Here is a 14,710-nt window from a genome sequence, read left to right as displayed (position 1 = left end):
TCACATTCACATTCATACTGGTACATGTGTAATGTGTGTGTATACACACGCGCACACACACACACACACAGAAAGAGAAAGTTTTAATACTTTCCCTCAGAACTCAAAGTGAAAACCAAACCCAGTGAGGCTTACAAGACTCTGATGATGTACTATCTGCTCAATTTTTCCAGGCTCATCTGTCAGGGGCTTCCCTAACATCTCCCAAAATGCCACACTCTGTGTCCCTATTACTAGAGTACTCTCTTCCCCATTCATCCTTTCTATCTGTTCATTATGATTAGTCCTCAAAATCTCAAGTAGACATGATATCCTCTGACTTCTGGATGGGCAAGTGGGTTTTGTTTGTTTGTTTGTTTTGTTTTGTTCTTTGCTTGGCTCCAAGATGACCAAAAAAAGAGGAAACAATAGTCGTGCCAAAAACGGCCGCAGCCATGTGCAGCCAATTTGCTGCACGAACTGCGCCCAGCACATGCCCAAGGACAAGGCCATTAAGAAGTTGGTCATTCGGAACATTGTAGAGGCCACTGCTGTCAGGAACATATCCGAAGCAAATGTCTTCGGCGTTTATGTGCTTCCCAAACTCTTTGTGAAGCTGCATTACTGTGTGAGCTGTGGTATTCATAGCAAGGAGGTCAGGAATCAATTCTGTGAAGCCTGGAAGGACAGAACACCCCCACCATGATTGAGACCTGTTGGTGCTGCACCATGACCTGCACTAAAGCCCATGTAAAGAAGTGGCTTCATAAAGACAGAAGAAAAAAATACCTTGGAAAAATAAAATGGGACTTTAAAAAAAAAATCTAAAGTTATGTTCCCTTTTGAGGTTCTCTAGTCAGCACACGAGCTGCACTGTTTTGGGGGATTGAGTCTCATTTTCCCTCTCTCATAGTTCAGTCACACCCCACCAGAAGCCACATTTCCACTATAATCAGGCTATCCTGAGCAGGAATGTGCCAAGGAGCTCATCACCCATGGAGAGGTTTGGCGTAAGGAGTTGAAGACAGCCTCCTGCTCAATGAACAAAGCAGGGGGCTGTGGGGTGGTCATGTCCCTTTGGGGTGAGTGGGGGCTAGTTCACAAAGCGAAAGCATGAGCAAAGGACTGCTGAGGCGCTCGGGAGCATTCTAGTTCCTGCTTGTAGGCCCATCCTGACGTGTATACATCCTTGTTTTTCCAAATCCCTTTTCTTCAGATATCTCAATTATCTTCTGTTTCTAATAACCAAAGGCCAGAGGAGGACACTGGGGGCCTTCTCTGCCACTCTCCACTGCGTTCCTTTGAGACCGGGCCACTCACTGCACCTGGAGAAGGCTGGTGCCCAGGGTGCTGGTGACCCACCTCTCCCCACCCTCTCCACTCAGTACCAGGTGACAGGCGCACACACAGCCACGCGCAGCTTTTGTTTTACGTGGCTGCTACAGTTAGAACTCAGGCCCTCACACTTGTGCTGTTGCGTTCTCTCCCAGGGAGCCATCCATCTCCCCACCCCAGAATGTTACCAGTTCTTATGCTGGAAAGTCCACAGGTTTCAGGTTCCGACTTGATTCATAACTCAACAATGCCACCGAAGTCCCCGCTTCTTTCCTTTTCTCATCTCTGCCTTTCTCCTAAAGATGGCTTTTGCAGAAGACGACCCTAGGTATCTGCCAAGAGCAACCCAGACTCTTCATCCTAAGTGACATCTAGCAGGAATGAGAGTGCATTTCTGTTTTAAAAGCCTTAGCAAATTCCTGTGACTCATCCTGAAATAACATGCCAAGTAAACACCAAGTCCATTGCTATGGTTGTGTGCGTGTGTGGTGTGTGTCTATGTGTGATAGATAGAAGTGTTAGGTTTCCTGCTGCGTCCCACGGACCACGCTCCTAAAATTATGTGAGGTGTCCAAACCTAAACGGGCGCTGTTGACAAGAGAGTCTGAGAACCTTAGGATTGGGAGAGACTTTGGAAACTGACCTCCCTTAGGAAGACTTCTACTTCTTCACCTTCCTGTTGTGATAGGACACTGATGAAAAGCAATTGAGGGGAGGGAGAGGGTTTGTGTGGCCTGCAGTCTACAGTCTCTTGTCAAGAGAAACCAAGGCAGGGACTCCATAGAACCTGGCAGCAGGAACATGGAGGAATGCTGCTTACTGGCTTGCTCCCACACTCACTTTCAACCACCTTTCTTATGTAGCCCAGACTCACCTGCCCAGCATGGTTCTGCTCACAGTGACATGGGCCCACTTACATCAATTAGCAGTCAAGAAAACTTCCTACAGATGTGCCCACGGGCACTCTGATGGAACCAGTTCTTCAACTCTTCCCAGGTGCAGGCAACCAAGTTCACTCCTAAACAAGACGTTTCTCCAGGCAACTCAGCCTTTTAGAATATCACCATCTGAATGTCCATCTCAGCCCTGGTGGGAATGTCCAACTCCTGGCCCAAGTTTACTGAACCAGCATTTTCTCTCCTCCTTAAGAACCCATTTCATGCTGGACACCACTGTCCTTCTGTCCCTTAGTGGCTCTGAACAGCATTATGGTTTGAAACTAAAATGTCCCCTATGGGCTCATGATTTGAACACCTGCACCCTGGCTGCCAGTGCTATTTTGGGCGACTGTGGAGGTGCAGCATGGATGACCAAAGTGTAGCACAAGGACTGGCCTTTGAAGATCATAGCCTGGCCCCCGATTCCTGACATGCTATGCTTCCTGGTCTGCACCAGGTAAGGTGTCTCTGCCACAGACTCCTGCTGCCGGAACTGAACTCCTCTGGAAACGAGAACCAAAGTAGATCTTCCGGCTGTCTGTGGTTTCCGGCAGGTGCTTTGGTTACTGTGATGCATAAGTGACCAACTCACAGGGTTTCGTGGGCCTTTGCTCAGAAGTCCCCAGGAAGGCTAAATGTTGGGGCTCCTCAGAGCTCCCCTTGCCAGAATGGGTTTCTTCAATGCTCCTGGTCTAATCCCACTGCTCCAGGCAGAGTGTGATCTGCACCTTGGCCATTTAATAGGAACTGGGCTGTGGTGACATTGCAGCTTGCTTTAGAATTCATAACCTGAGTCATTTCTTCAGGAAGTGTGTTCTTCAGAAAGTTGTGTTTAAGTCCAAGAAGAAAGTCGTGTAGGCTTCAGGTTTATGACTTTCCCATTAGCGCAGCCTCACTCTGTCTCCACCAAGCACCTCCACTCACTGTTCTAAGGACTTCTCCACTTCTGCCCTAGCACCTTTAGCACTTGAGCAGCTGAGCTATCCATTTATCATTACTTCTTCTCACACAAAGCCACCTTCTTCAAGGGTGCTAATATTTCCAGGACACTCTCTGTGGGCCTCCACTTTCATATCTGTGAGGAACTTTGTGAGTGAGAGTCTGGCTCCCACGCTTTGAAGGGTTCTAAGGTGGAGGAGAGAGGAATTAAGAAATGATAGACCTGGACAATGAGAAGAAAGACAGAAACACAGGATAGCTTTGGGAGGGCCTGGGTCAATACCCAACAGCCTCGTCCTTTATTGAAAAGGGCTTTTTATAATATGCCAAGGGGAGAAGTAAAGACCTCCCCCTTGCATGATCACAGCACATGATACAGCCAAGTGTAGACCCTTCCAAACACCTGGTAAACACGCCTGTGGTCAAATCATTCCATTATGCAGCCCTGCTTGGTGAAGCAAGCGCAGATTCTCTGATCCTGAGTAGTTCTTACTAGGAAGCCTCTGTGAGCTCCCACGAACTTATTCTCATCCCAGATGAAGAAAGTTTACATGATCATCCAGAATCCCAAAGAGAGTGGGCACAGGTTTCTCCTCAACATCTAGGTCCCCATGTCTGCTACAGCAGCAGGCTTCAGCTCATGCTTGTCTATCCTACTCAGCATAAGTGAGGTGTCTTGAAACAGTTAACTGCACATTTATTGTGGCTGGTTGAAACCTGATTTGTCATTAACTGTGAATAGAGGCTGAGGAATAATGTCCATAGTGTTGGTCATTCGTTAGGCTGCAGTAACAGAACGAAGACTAGTGGCTTAAACAGCAAGCATTTACTCCTAACAGTCCCAAAGGCTGGAAGTCCAAGACCAAGGGACTGTCATAGATACTGTAGGGCCTACTTCTGGTTTGTAGCTTCACACAAGAGGTAGGTGATACAAAAACTCATCTCTCTCTCTTTTCGTTTTGAGAATGGCTGGCCATGAACTCACAGTCTTGCTTCAGCTTCCCAAGTTCTGGCATAAAAGAACCATCATGCCTAGCTGTCATGTCTCCTCTTACAAAGGGACTGATCTCATTCATGGTGATTCCTCCATAACACACAGTCTGTAATGGTCTAATGATATCTTGTAACTCATTTAATTACCTACCCACCTTGACAAGCTTTTACACTTTCATGTAACCCCTGTGCTTCCTACCAGCCTATTCCATGTCTGATCTATACATGAGGACAATAGATCTTGGTGACTTACATCTCCAATCTTCACTTTCTCAGTTGTTCCTGTGATAGAAATGGCTCACAAGTCATATAAGTAAAGTGTGTGTATGTTTGTAGATGTGTGTGCACATGTGTGAAGGTACAATTTAAGAAGTAGTTAGTGTGGGTCACACCTGCAGTTTTCAGCTGATGTTTATTCCTGAGGTAGATGTCATTGCTCCCTTTAGCTGCAGAGGAACCTGAGGTTCAGGGGTGCTGTGGAATAATCCTCTTGTACACTATTAAGATTTGTCACTCAAATTGGTATAATAAAATGGTGATTGGCCAGTAGCCGTTCAGGAAATATAGGCAGGGCAACCAAACTAAGAATGCTGGGAAGAGGAAGGGAGGAGTCAGGAGTCACCAGTCAGATGCAGAGGAAGCAAGATGAGAATCTCATACTGAGAAAAGGTACCAAGCCACGTGGCTAAACATAGGTAAGAATTATGGGTTAATTTAAGTGTAAGATCTAGTTAGTAATAAGCCTGAGCTACCAGTGGAGCATTTATAATTAATATAAGCCTCTGTGTGATGATTTGGGAAGTGTCTGCTGGCTGTTTTGGAGTTGCTGATGGGACAGAAACTTCTGCTTACACAGGAGTGCTTGTCTTGCTCAAGGTCACTCAACTAAACTAGATAGAGACCATCTTAAGGTACAGACCCAGGACTGTCTGCTTCCAAAGCCACATTCCTGACCCCTGTGTGTTACCAGTGCACAGGAGGCAGTAACCAGCCACATTAGATGAGAGAGTAACAAGAGCCAATGATAAAAGAACACTTAGCCAGGTGTGGTACAGGCCTTTAATCCCAGCACTCGGGAGGCAGAGGCAGGTGGATCTCTGTTAGTTCTAGGTCAGCCTGATCAACAGAGTGAGTTCACCAACAGCTAGGACTGTTACACAGAGAAACTCTGTGTTGTTGTATTTTACTCTTTTGGGGAGCCTGTCACCCAGCTCCCAAATAAATTCACACATGGAGATTATTATTAATTATAAATGCTTGGCCTTATCTTGGCTTGTTTCTTGCCAGCTACCTTTAACATATCTCATCCACCTTTTGCCTCTGGGCTTTTCCCATTCTCTTACTTCTGTAAATCTTACTCTTACTCTCATTCCATGGCTTGCTGTGTAGCTGGGTAGCTGGGTGGCTGGATGGCTGGCCCCTGATGTCCTCCTCCTTCTCTGGCTGCTTCCTTTTCCCTCCTCCCAGGTTTCTCCTTCTATATATTCTCTCTGCCTGCCAGTCCCGCCTACCCTTTCTCCTGCCTTGCTATTGGTCGTATGTGCTATTGACAAACCACATACGGAAGATTAGAACATGAAGAAAACATTTCTTCCATGCAAAACTACAACATGACTTTCTGAACATTAAGCTTCGTACAAATAGTTTTATGACATTGGTGACTGATGGAAAATGCATTTACATGGAGAACAGGCAGTAAATTAATAATCTGAATTTTAAAGAGGTTCTTTTCTGACAGTTCAAAATTGTTTTATAAATTTTAAAGAAATGTTATGTCTGACATGAACAACTAAAGGAAAAACAATATTGCAAAAAATGAATTAAAGCTTTACAGTGTCCATGCAATTATGAGCAGTGGGAAAACTGCTGAGCTGGAATGAGAAAAGGGAAATTGTCACTTTTGAAGAGGAAGGATCTAGAAACTAGACTTCTACAAAGAAAATGTTCCTAGATGGAATGGGTCAGGGGAGCATTTTAAGTCTCAGGACTGGGTGTTTGGGAGGCCTGTTGGTGAGATTCCCACAGGCCCTGTGGTTAGAACTGGACAAGGAAAAGCTGTTTAACCAGGGCTATGCCTTCCTATTCTCCTCCTCTGCTCTCTCCTTTTGTTCATGGCCCTCCCAGAAACTGCTTGCTTAGTCTCAGGAAGTTGAAATTGAGGCCTGGTCTCTGAGAGAATACTGAGCAGCCTGCTATGGTGTCTGCTTGGTCCTTTCATTCCCCACTTGAGTTGTGTATCATCTCCAGTCTTTGAGATGTTTCTTTTTGGTAAAAGACTTTATCATCAGGGTAGTAGATTATTTGGAGCCTAATTGGACTAGGATGTATAAATTTGTTTTGATCTAAAATTTGAATATTAACATAGTGGGTCAAGCCAGAAGTGTATGTCCATCACATATCCCCCAGTGGGATCAGAAAGTGGGCTCCTATTGAATTCTGAATGCGATTACAGAGGTGGGAATAGCCATGTAGAGGTTGTTCCACACCGAAACCATTTCCCATTATCAATGGCAAATTGAGCCTTCCCTCATTTGGTTGTTGCCAGCTGCAAGTGTGTCATGGGTTCAAGGGCTGATATTGGGATTCTAGCATCCTCAATTTAGTGTTATCCAGGCAGGAATTATCATTTAGTTAAGGCATCATTGACATAAGAGCCAACAGCAATTAGCAGAAGCAGAAGGGCCAAAGGCCTTGTGACGGCTGATGGAGTTCATTCTCCTGAAGGAACTTGGAAATGAGAATGGGAACCAGTCATTATTTTATCTCTCATTCCCTATGACAAGAAATTCCCTTTTGATCTAACACTCTGGGTAGGGGATGGTAAGGGCAATGTTTTCTCTTCTGTAATTACTTTCTGCTGCAATGTTTTCTCTTCTGTAATTACTTCTTGCTGACATTGGGACGTTGTTGTCAGGGCCCGGAAAAGAAAGAATGTTAGTCAAAGGCAAGGAGGGAACGTAGAAGCATCTGTTTATTGACCAGCTAAAGAGATGGTATTTATATCAGCTGGATTGGTCCATATCAGCTTTCAGCAAGTTCAGGGCTCATAGTCATTTGGAGTAAGTTGTCATCAGCAAATGATGCTTGGATGTGTCTGTCAGCCAAGTAGAAACCTGTTGAGACAGATATAAACTAGGAATAGGAGTTAAAATTTATTAACTTATTTGGAAATTTTAGACCCATAGTCTCAGTAATTGAGGAAGGGGAAGAATCCCAAGTCCAGGAGAAAGAAAAATACCATCCTCAGGAATAGACAGTTGGGGAAACTTAGGCTGTATTTCTCTGGAATCCTTTTGACCTGTGAGAAGTAGATCCAAGTTTTATGACTTTCCTGATTTTTTTGAAGTCTATGTGAATTTCCATTTCATGAAAAGACATAACAGTTCCAGATATATTAGCATTCTCAATCTGTATTGAAATACATATTGTAGAAAAAGGCAGATAACTGGTATCTGTAAAACAGCAGTAGTAGACTCATATCTTTGAGTCCTAGCAAAAGCTATAGATTTGGGTTTTAAAAAAAATGTATGTTTTCCTTCTGTCCAGAAAGCCAGGTATAAATTGGACTAAAATGTCTTTGGCCCAATAAAAAGCATCTGTAAGTCTATATTCAGAAAACACCCAAAAGAAATCTAAAATCTTGAGCTCATAACCCAAACAGTAAGCAGTCATTGCTCTATTAGCTTGTCAGAATTTTATTAATGTTAAATTTTGAACTTTTCAAGTTTCAATGCAATGACAGTATGCTGAAGGAAAGCAATTTTATAATATTTTTCACATATCTTCCTTAGACCTTTATATTTTTTGACCCTTAGAATTTATTATTTATTGGAAATATAAGCAGTTATTATTTAAGAACAGCCATTTCAAATTATGTTTAAAGCATGTTTATCCCTTAATATGAAGCTTGTGAGTTAGGCAAACCTGTTTGTCTCTTTTTTTTTATCAAGAGACCTAGTAGCTTTAATTAATTAATGTATTGATCAATGAACTAATAAGGTGGCTGCAACCTTGTGGAAGACTCTGGTTGTCTGATATTGTTAAGCTGACAAAGCTGTAGCTAGCCTAGTCATCAATGCCATCAGAGATCTGAGAAGGATAAATTTTATCTGAGTCCAGACTAAGCAGCTACCAAATCTATTTTAAAAATGACAGAGACTATCCATTGCCCAGACTGCCATCATCCCAGCTCCTGTAGTCTTCATAGCATTGGCAGGACAGGTGTCAGTCTTTGGCTGCCAGGCCCATAAGGTGAAAGTTCTCCCTGGGAAGGAGGAACTTGGGGAAGACTGATCTTATTTTGTCAGTGTCTCATTTGTCCAGTCTGGGCCAGATCCCTGGCAGCAGGTGTTGAGTCAGGGCATCTTGCCTAGTGGTCAGTGTTGTCAACAATTCAGATGGCATCATCATGTTGTTGTTCCACATCTTCTTTGGAGGCCTTGGGAGTCATTGCTAGGAGTTGGGAGTTTCTGTGTGTTATAGTAAGCATTTTATTAAATAATTTAAATGCCATATTCATCAAATCTTTGATGGGTTTGAGGACCATTATCTATTAAATATATCTAAGCCAAACAAATCTAGGCCTAATCTTGAAAACATCTCTAAGTTTGGTAATAATAACTAGGCCAGTTTGTTATCCTGTAGATATATTAGTCAAAGAGACCTCTCAGGTTCTGTTTTCCTCTTATAAGTATATTTTATAAGCATTTTTCTCTAATCATAAACATTATATGAACAGTGAGATTGCAGCTTTCATTTACAGACCCTAGATGTGATGTTGACAATTTTAAGAAACAGGTTTGGATTTCTCTATGAAATTCTGAATAGCTAAGAGCTTTAGCCTTGTCATTTCATAGGAGGCCAAACATATAGAATCCTGCAATCCAGAGGGCTGTAATATGATGATTAATTATTAACCTGTATTTTGGACCTCAGTCCACTTCTCTCCTTTAAAGAGCATGATTCCATTTTTAATATAAACATTCTGCAGTGAAGAATAATCAGGGTTTTTTTTCTAAATAAAGAAAACCAACCAGAATTAACCCAACATGGTTAAATCCCCAACATATTTTATAGTTTTCCTTTAAATTCAGCATAGTTCATATTCCTTCTGGCCTTTTATAATTTTTCCATGTATCTTTAGGTCAGGTCTTTCCCTATTTTGGTATAGCCAGACACAGATAAATTCCTTTTTCCCTTTCCTTTCGTTATTCCAGTCTTTTGTCTTCTCTTGCTTTTCAGACAACATGGAAATTTCCATCCAAGTCTTTTCCTGTGGAAATAAAAGCATGTTTTTTTTTTCCACAAATATAATATATCTTTGACTTTTATTCTAAAGTCAAAGCTTTTGAAAGTATGCAGGCTGGTAATTCAATATAGTTTTTTCAAGAAGTATCAGGACAGAGAAGGGTTAAGGTGGGAAACTGCTGGCCAGCAGAAGGGACCTTGACTTTATCATGGTAAAGAAGAACTTGGCTTAGTAAGGACGATGGGGGAGCAATGGGCTCAGAGTATGTCCTTGGCTGTCAGTGTTCCTGAAAAAAAATTGTTAATTCCTCTGACTATAATAATTAACAATTAATCCCAGATTCTCTGTTTGGCTTTCATACAGCTTGTCAATTGTAGGCAGTCAACTCTCCGCCACCCCACCTGTAGCTCCTGTGTCTCCTGCCTCTGCCCACCTGCATCAAGAGCACATACCCCCACCTTCTGTGAGAGCTGCTGGCTGGCTACAAGCCAAGACCAGCCCCACCCATGCTGCAGGCCTGATAGTAAGAAAGCTATGGAGGGAGGTGACCCTTGCTATGCCTCTCCCTCTTTCTCTTCCAGGAAAATGAAGGAGGTTAGTAGACAGAAATAAGTAACAGTGACACAGACATAAGTACCAGTATATCAGCACTGAGACTACAGCCTCACTCATGGTTAGCAAGCCCTGTCTAACAGATGGCCTCTCTTGCAGTATGCAAGCCCCACCTGGCAGGAGCTACCTGCTTATCTCAGTTCAGTCAGGCAGACCCAGTACCCTTAAACATATGGAACAAAACAGTAACATAGTAACAGTCAGAACATAGACCAAGACAAAGTCAAAGAGTGCTCATTTAACTATTGGCCATGCACAGATCTGAAAATTAGTCACTAGCCTCTCGGCTTGTGGTTGGGACTCACTTAGCCTATGCAGAGAAAGCAAGGGAATCCAATCCCCTCAGAAGGGTCTCCTGACCCATCAGATGAGCCCTGAGACATTTCTCAGGACTCCAACCCATGATCCACCACTGCATCCACCATAGATCTTATGCAGGCTTCACAGACAGAGCTCCCATTGCCATAAATGGCCAGAAACAGAAACCAGAAACTGAAAAAGCTTGCCAGGCAAATCTGAAAGTTACCTGATAATAGGTGCCATAAGACTCAAGGGAGGGTGAGCATGGTGGGTTTGGGGAATCTCGGTGGGCCCTCCAAAATGTTGTACGCAGAGTCTCCCAAAGACAACCAAGAGACCAAATTTGATGCAAAAGCGAAGAGTCTTTTATGTTGAGAGTTAACCCAGGCCTCTTCATCTATCTCACCAGCAGAGCAGGAGAGACCCTGAGTAGCAATGAGGCAGGATTTTTATAGGAGGAAAAGAAAGGGGGGTCTTGGAGTCTACAGACCACATAGGAAGACTCAGAATTGGTTTATGGGAGTGGCAATCATGTTAGTAACTTAGGATTAGTTGAGGGTTACAGTTATCCATTTTTGGGAAGGCCTGGACAAGTCCCAGGCTTTGTCCTTGAGCTTCTGTGGAGGCTGGCTGACCTAACATGTACTAACTGTGGGGGCTGGCTCAGTGGCCCAGGCTTGGTGTGTCCTATGTCCCTGTCCCTGCTGGCAGGGGCATCAGTGATTAATTGTCTTTTGTTCACGGTCCTCCAAGAAACTGCTTGCTCAAGTCTCAGGAAACTGAAATTGAGGCCTGATCTCTGAGAGAAGACTGAGCAGTCTGCTATGGTGTCTGCTTGGTCTTTTCACAGACCTTCAGACCTCCATGGTTAACTAGTGGCTAGCTTCACCCTGTGATCTTCAGGCAAGCTTTATTTGTCAGAACACAAACAAAATATCACAACATTGACCATCATGGTAGAGAATAACAGCTGGAGCAAAGCCACTCACCACCTGGCCACCAGGAATCAAAGGAGAACAGGAAGAAGTTAGTTCTCCCATACTCCTTTAAGGACACAGCCCCCACAACTTAACTTCCTCCAGCTAAGTACTCACCTCTTCTAAGTTCCATCTCAGTATCACAGGCTGACTATCAAGCCTTCAGCATACGGGCTTGAAGGAACACACATACTTCAAACCATAACATGCAGACAGAGCTAAGGGGGTCATCAACAGACAGCAAAGTATCAGCGACTCATGAAAAAAGATATGGGGAAAGGACAGGCTAGTGAAAGGGAGAAATATTTATATCCTTCCCTGAAATAAGCAGGGGTTTCCCAGAACACTTTCACAGTCTGGGGCTTCCTGTGATGGTGGCTGAGGGATATGTCACTTAGCATGAAATTAGATAATGATGAAGTTTGAGGTCTTCTAGAAATCATTTGAGTGGCCATTTTGGATCTGGGTGGTTTCAGCTTGTGATTGAGAAGAGCAACTTCTGACCTCCAGGCATCCTGTTCTCAAGGATGAACACAGTTAAGGTAGGTAAGCAGCCAGCCAGGCTGTACAGATATCACACTGGGTGCTGGAATACATTCAGCCTTCTCTCCCCTCCTGACCACTAATTTCCTGCTGGTGTGTTGCTAGCTAAATGTAGCCAGAAATCATACTGCAGGAAGCCAGTGTACCACACAGGGCTGTGAAAAATGAGAGGGGCAGAGTAACCAGCCCAGCAAATTTATAACCACAAATGTGTCAGAAGGTCTGCCTCTTCACAAGGTGGGTCCACCTGGATGGAAGTTGTGTGAGGATGGCGCAGCCATGTGGTGATAGGCACCCTAATTCCTTTTAGGAAAAAGGAATGAGTGAAAAAAAGAAATAAAAAGGAAGGACATGACTGCTCCTAGGTATGGTGGAGGAGAAAGTTTATTGTAGATAAAAGGAAGAGCATAGCCAGAGGCAGGGGCATCTGGGACAGTCCAGAGTGAGCATGACCCTGAGCCAAGCTTTGTGAAAAGGAAGGGGAGAGCCAGACCAACAGGCCAGGAGGGTAAAGTGTAAAGGGGCCTCTTCTCAATGGGGAAGATAAAATACCAGTTTTCCATTAATGCTTCTCTGTAAATTCAGGACCTCTGTGCCCATTACAGGCTGGGTAACCAAAATGGCTGGATTATATAGGGAAGGGCAGCCCAGACCCTGGGCTTGATGAGTTTAGATTAAAGGGCAGGGTGTGCCAGCCTGTAATAGATAGGATGCTAGGAGAACCTGGTGGCCAGGTCAAATAGGCACCTCAGCTGTTTGTTCCAGATTTGGGACCTAACAAGGAAGCCTAATTATGGAAAGCAGAAACACTTCCACCCCAGATGACCCTTGTGATATGAATGGTTCTAAGAACATGAGAAGCAGATTGCAGAGAGCAAAAGCCACCCAACTCCTGTGTCTTAGTCAGGTCTTCTATTGCTGCGATGAAATACCATGAACAAAAAGCAAGTTGGGGAAGAAAGGGTTTATTCAGCTTACATTTTCACATTGCTGTTCATCACCAAAGCAAGTTAGGACAGGAGCTTAAACAGGGCAGGATCCTGGAGGCAGGAATTGATGTAGAGGCCATGGAGGGGTGCTGCTTACTGTTTTTTTCTACATGGCTTGCTCATCCTGCTTTCTTATAGAACCTAGGACTACCAGCCCATGGGTGGCACCACCCACAATGGGCTGGGCTCTCTCCCATTAATTGAGAAAATGCCTAACAGCTGGATCTTACAAAGGCATTTTCTCAATTGAAGCTCCTTCCTTTCTGAGGACTCTAGCTTATGTCAAATTAACATAGAACCAGCCAGTACACCCCAAACTGCAGACCAGGCAGATGATCCAACTGAGGCAGCAAGCCGAAGGAACTGAGTGCAGAGTCAAAATTCTTGAAAAGCAAAGTGGAGAGATCTTGGTAACCAGGCTGGCAATGAAGTTTGAAATGAAAGCTATAGGCAGAGACAGGACTTACTGGGATATTCAAATGTCCTCCAAGGGCTGTGTGTTTAAACTCCCTGTGTTTCAGTATGAAATGGTATATTGTAATTTTCTCTTTCATTCATTCATTAATTCATTCAGTAAGTTTGTATCTTTGCTAGACAGGGTGCTCAGCAATAAGGACAGAACAAGGGAGCAATCTGCAGGGATGCATCCTTCTGACTGGTGGATGTTTCATGAGACTGAGAGTAAGTCGTTAAATAGCAATTTTATAGAAGTGTCAATAGGATTTCAGAGGAAGGAGATGTCACCATTTTACAAGATTGGAAAACAGTGAATTAAATGGAGCTAAACAGTTACTTCAGAGCATCTCACAGCCCTTAATAGCCTGGTGGCCTTTACCTAACTGGGACTTCATTCAGCTGTGTTTATTGAATCTATTTGACACCCCACACAATCACATCAGTAGCATGTACATCTATTTGTATTTTTCATACAAGTGTTTCTTAGAAGAATGTTATTCCAAGAAGGGGGTCACAGACCTGCATGTGTTTACAAACTGACAGCAAGCCCCATGTTGGGTGGCAAACTTATCCTAGGGTAATGTACCACACATTTACTCACCCCAGATAGGAACCCCAGGACAGTCCTAGGTACAGATATATCACCAATATGGGAACCAGTATAGGCTCAGGACACCCCAAGACCAAGTTCGCAGCACAAAGGAGATTTATTTGCACCAGGAGTACCAAGAGCATGGAGAAGGGATAAAGACAAGAGAAAGAGGACCAGCAAGAAGGGGAAGGAAACAAGGGAGAGGGGGCAGGGTATCTGTCCTGGAAGGACAAATTACTGTCTGGATAGAGAGGAGACAGACATGCACATAGGAAAATGGTAGTTTATAAAGGTAAAATAGGAAACTCTGTGTTAGGATGAGGTGTTTAGTTTTGATTGGGCATGTAAATTAGGTGAACCAAAGGGGACTTTTGATTGCTGGACTTCAAAACTTTGATAGCTGGACCTTGGTAGTCAGCCCCAGTAGGAGGAAATGGCCAATAAGGGAATAGACCTTGGTGGCTAGCTTTAGGGATGTAGTTTAATGGTTTTTAGCAAGGTAGAGGGAACGGAAAGAAGGACAAGGCCTGCCAGAGCCATGTTCGCCATGCTCAGGCTGGCCAGAGTCTCTTCAACCAAAGTCCAACTTGGTGAGCCACTGAGTTTTATTGGGGTTAGTTATGGGAATGTGGGTGAGGGGTCACTTACAAGAGCAGAAATGACTCAAAGACAGCTGTATCACCAAAGCCCACCCCAGCATGGGTGACAGGTCACAAAAGCTGGGAACCTTGGAGCACACTGCACAGTCTGTGAAGGGACTCTGGCCAACTCGAGCATAGCAAACATGGCTCTGGGGGGCCTTGTCCTTT

The 14,710-nt window shown here is 44.0% G+C and overlaps 1 protein-coding gene across 1 annotated transcript; it reads left to right on the top strand.

Moving 5' to 3' along the window:
• The first annotated feature begins 49 nt into the window (after positions 1 to 49).
• On the top strand, positions 50 to 808 carry LOC131912746 (small ribosomal subunit protein eS26-like). Its single transcript, XM_059265043.1, has one exon. The coding sequence runs from the start codon at positions 386 to 388 to the stop codon at positions 683 to 685; it is 300 nt and encodes a 99-aa protein (XP_059121026.1). The 5' UTR covers positions 50 to 385; the 3' UTR covers positions 686 to 808.
• Positions 809 to 14,710: the final 13,902 nt, after the last annotated feature.

Source organism: Peromyscus eremicus, chromosome 6 (genome assembly GCF_949786415.1).
Source record: "Peromyscus eremicus chromosome 6, PerEre_H2_v1, whole genome shotgun sequence".
In the NCBI taxonomy this organism is placed as follows: Eukaryota; Metazoa; Chordata; class Mammalia; order Rodentia; family Cricetidae; genus Peromyscus; species Peromyscus eremicus.
This window is presented reverse-complemented; position numbering and strand designations above follow the sequence as displayed.

Excerpts from the sequence above, each read along its gene's own strand:
- LOC131912746 (XM_059265043.1), top strand. The coding sequence starts at position 386 with ATGACCAAAAAAAGAGGAAACAATAGTCGTGCCAAAAACGGCCGCAGC.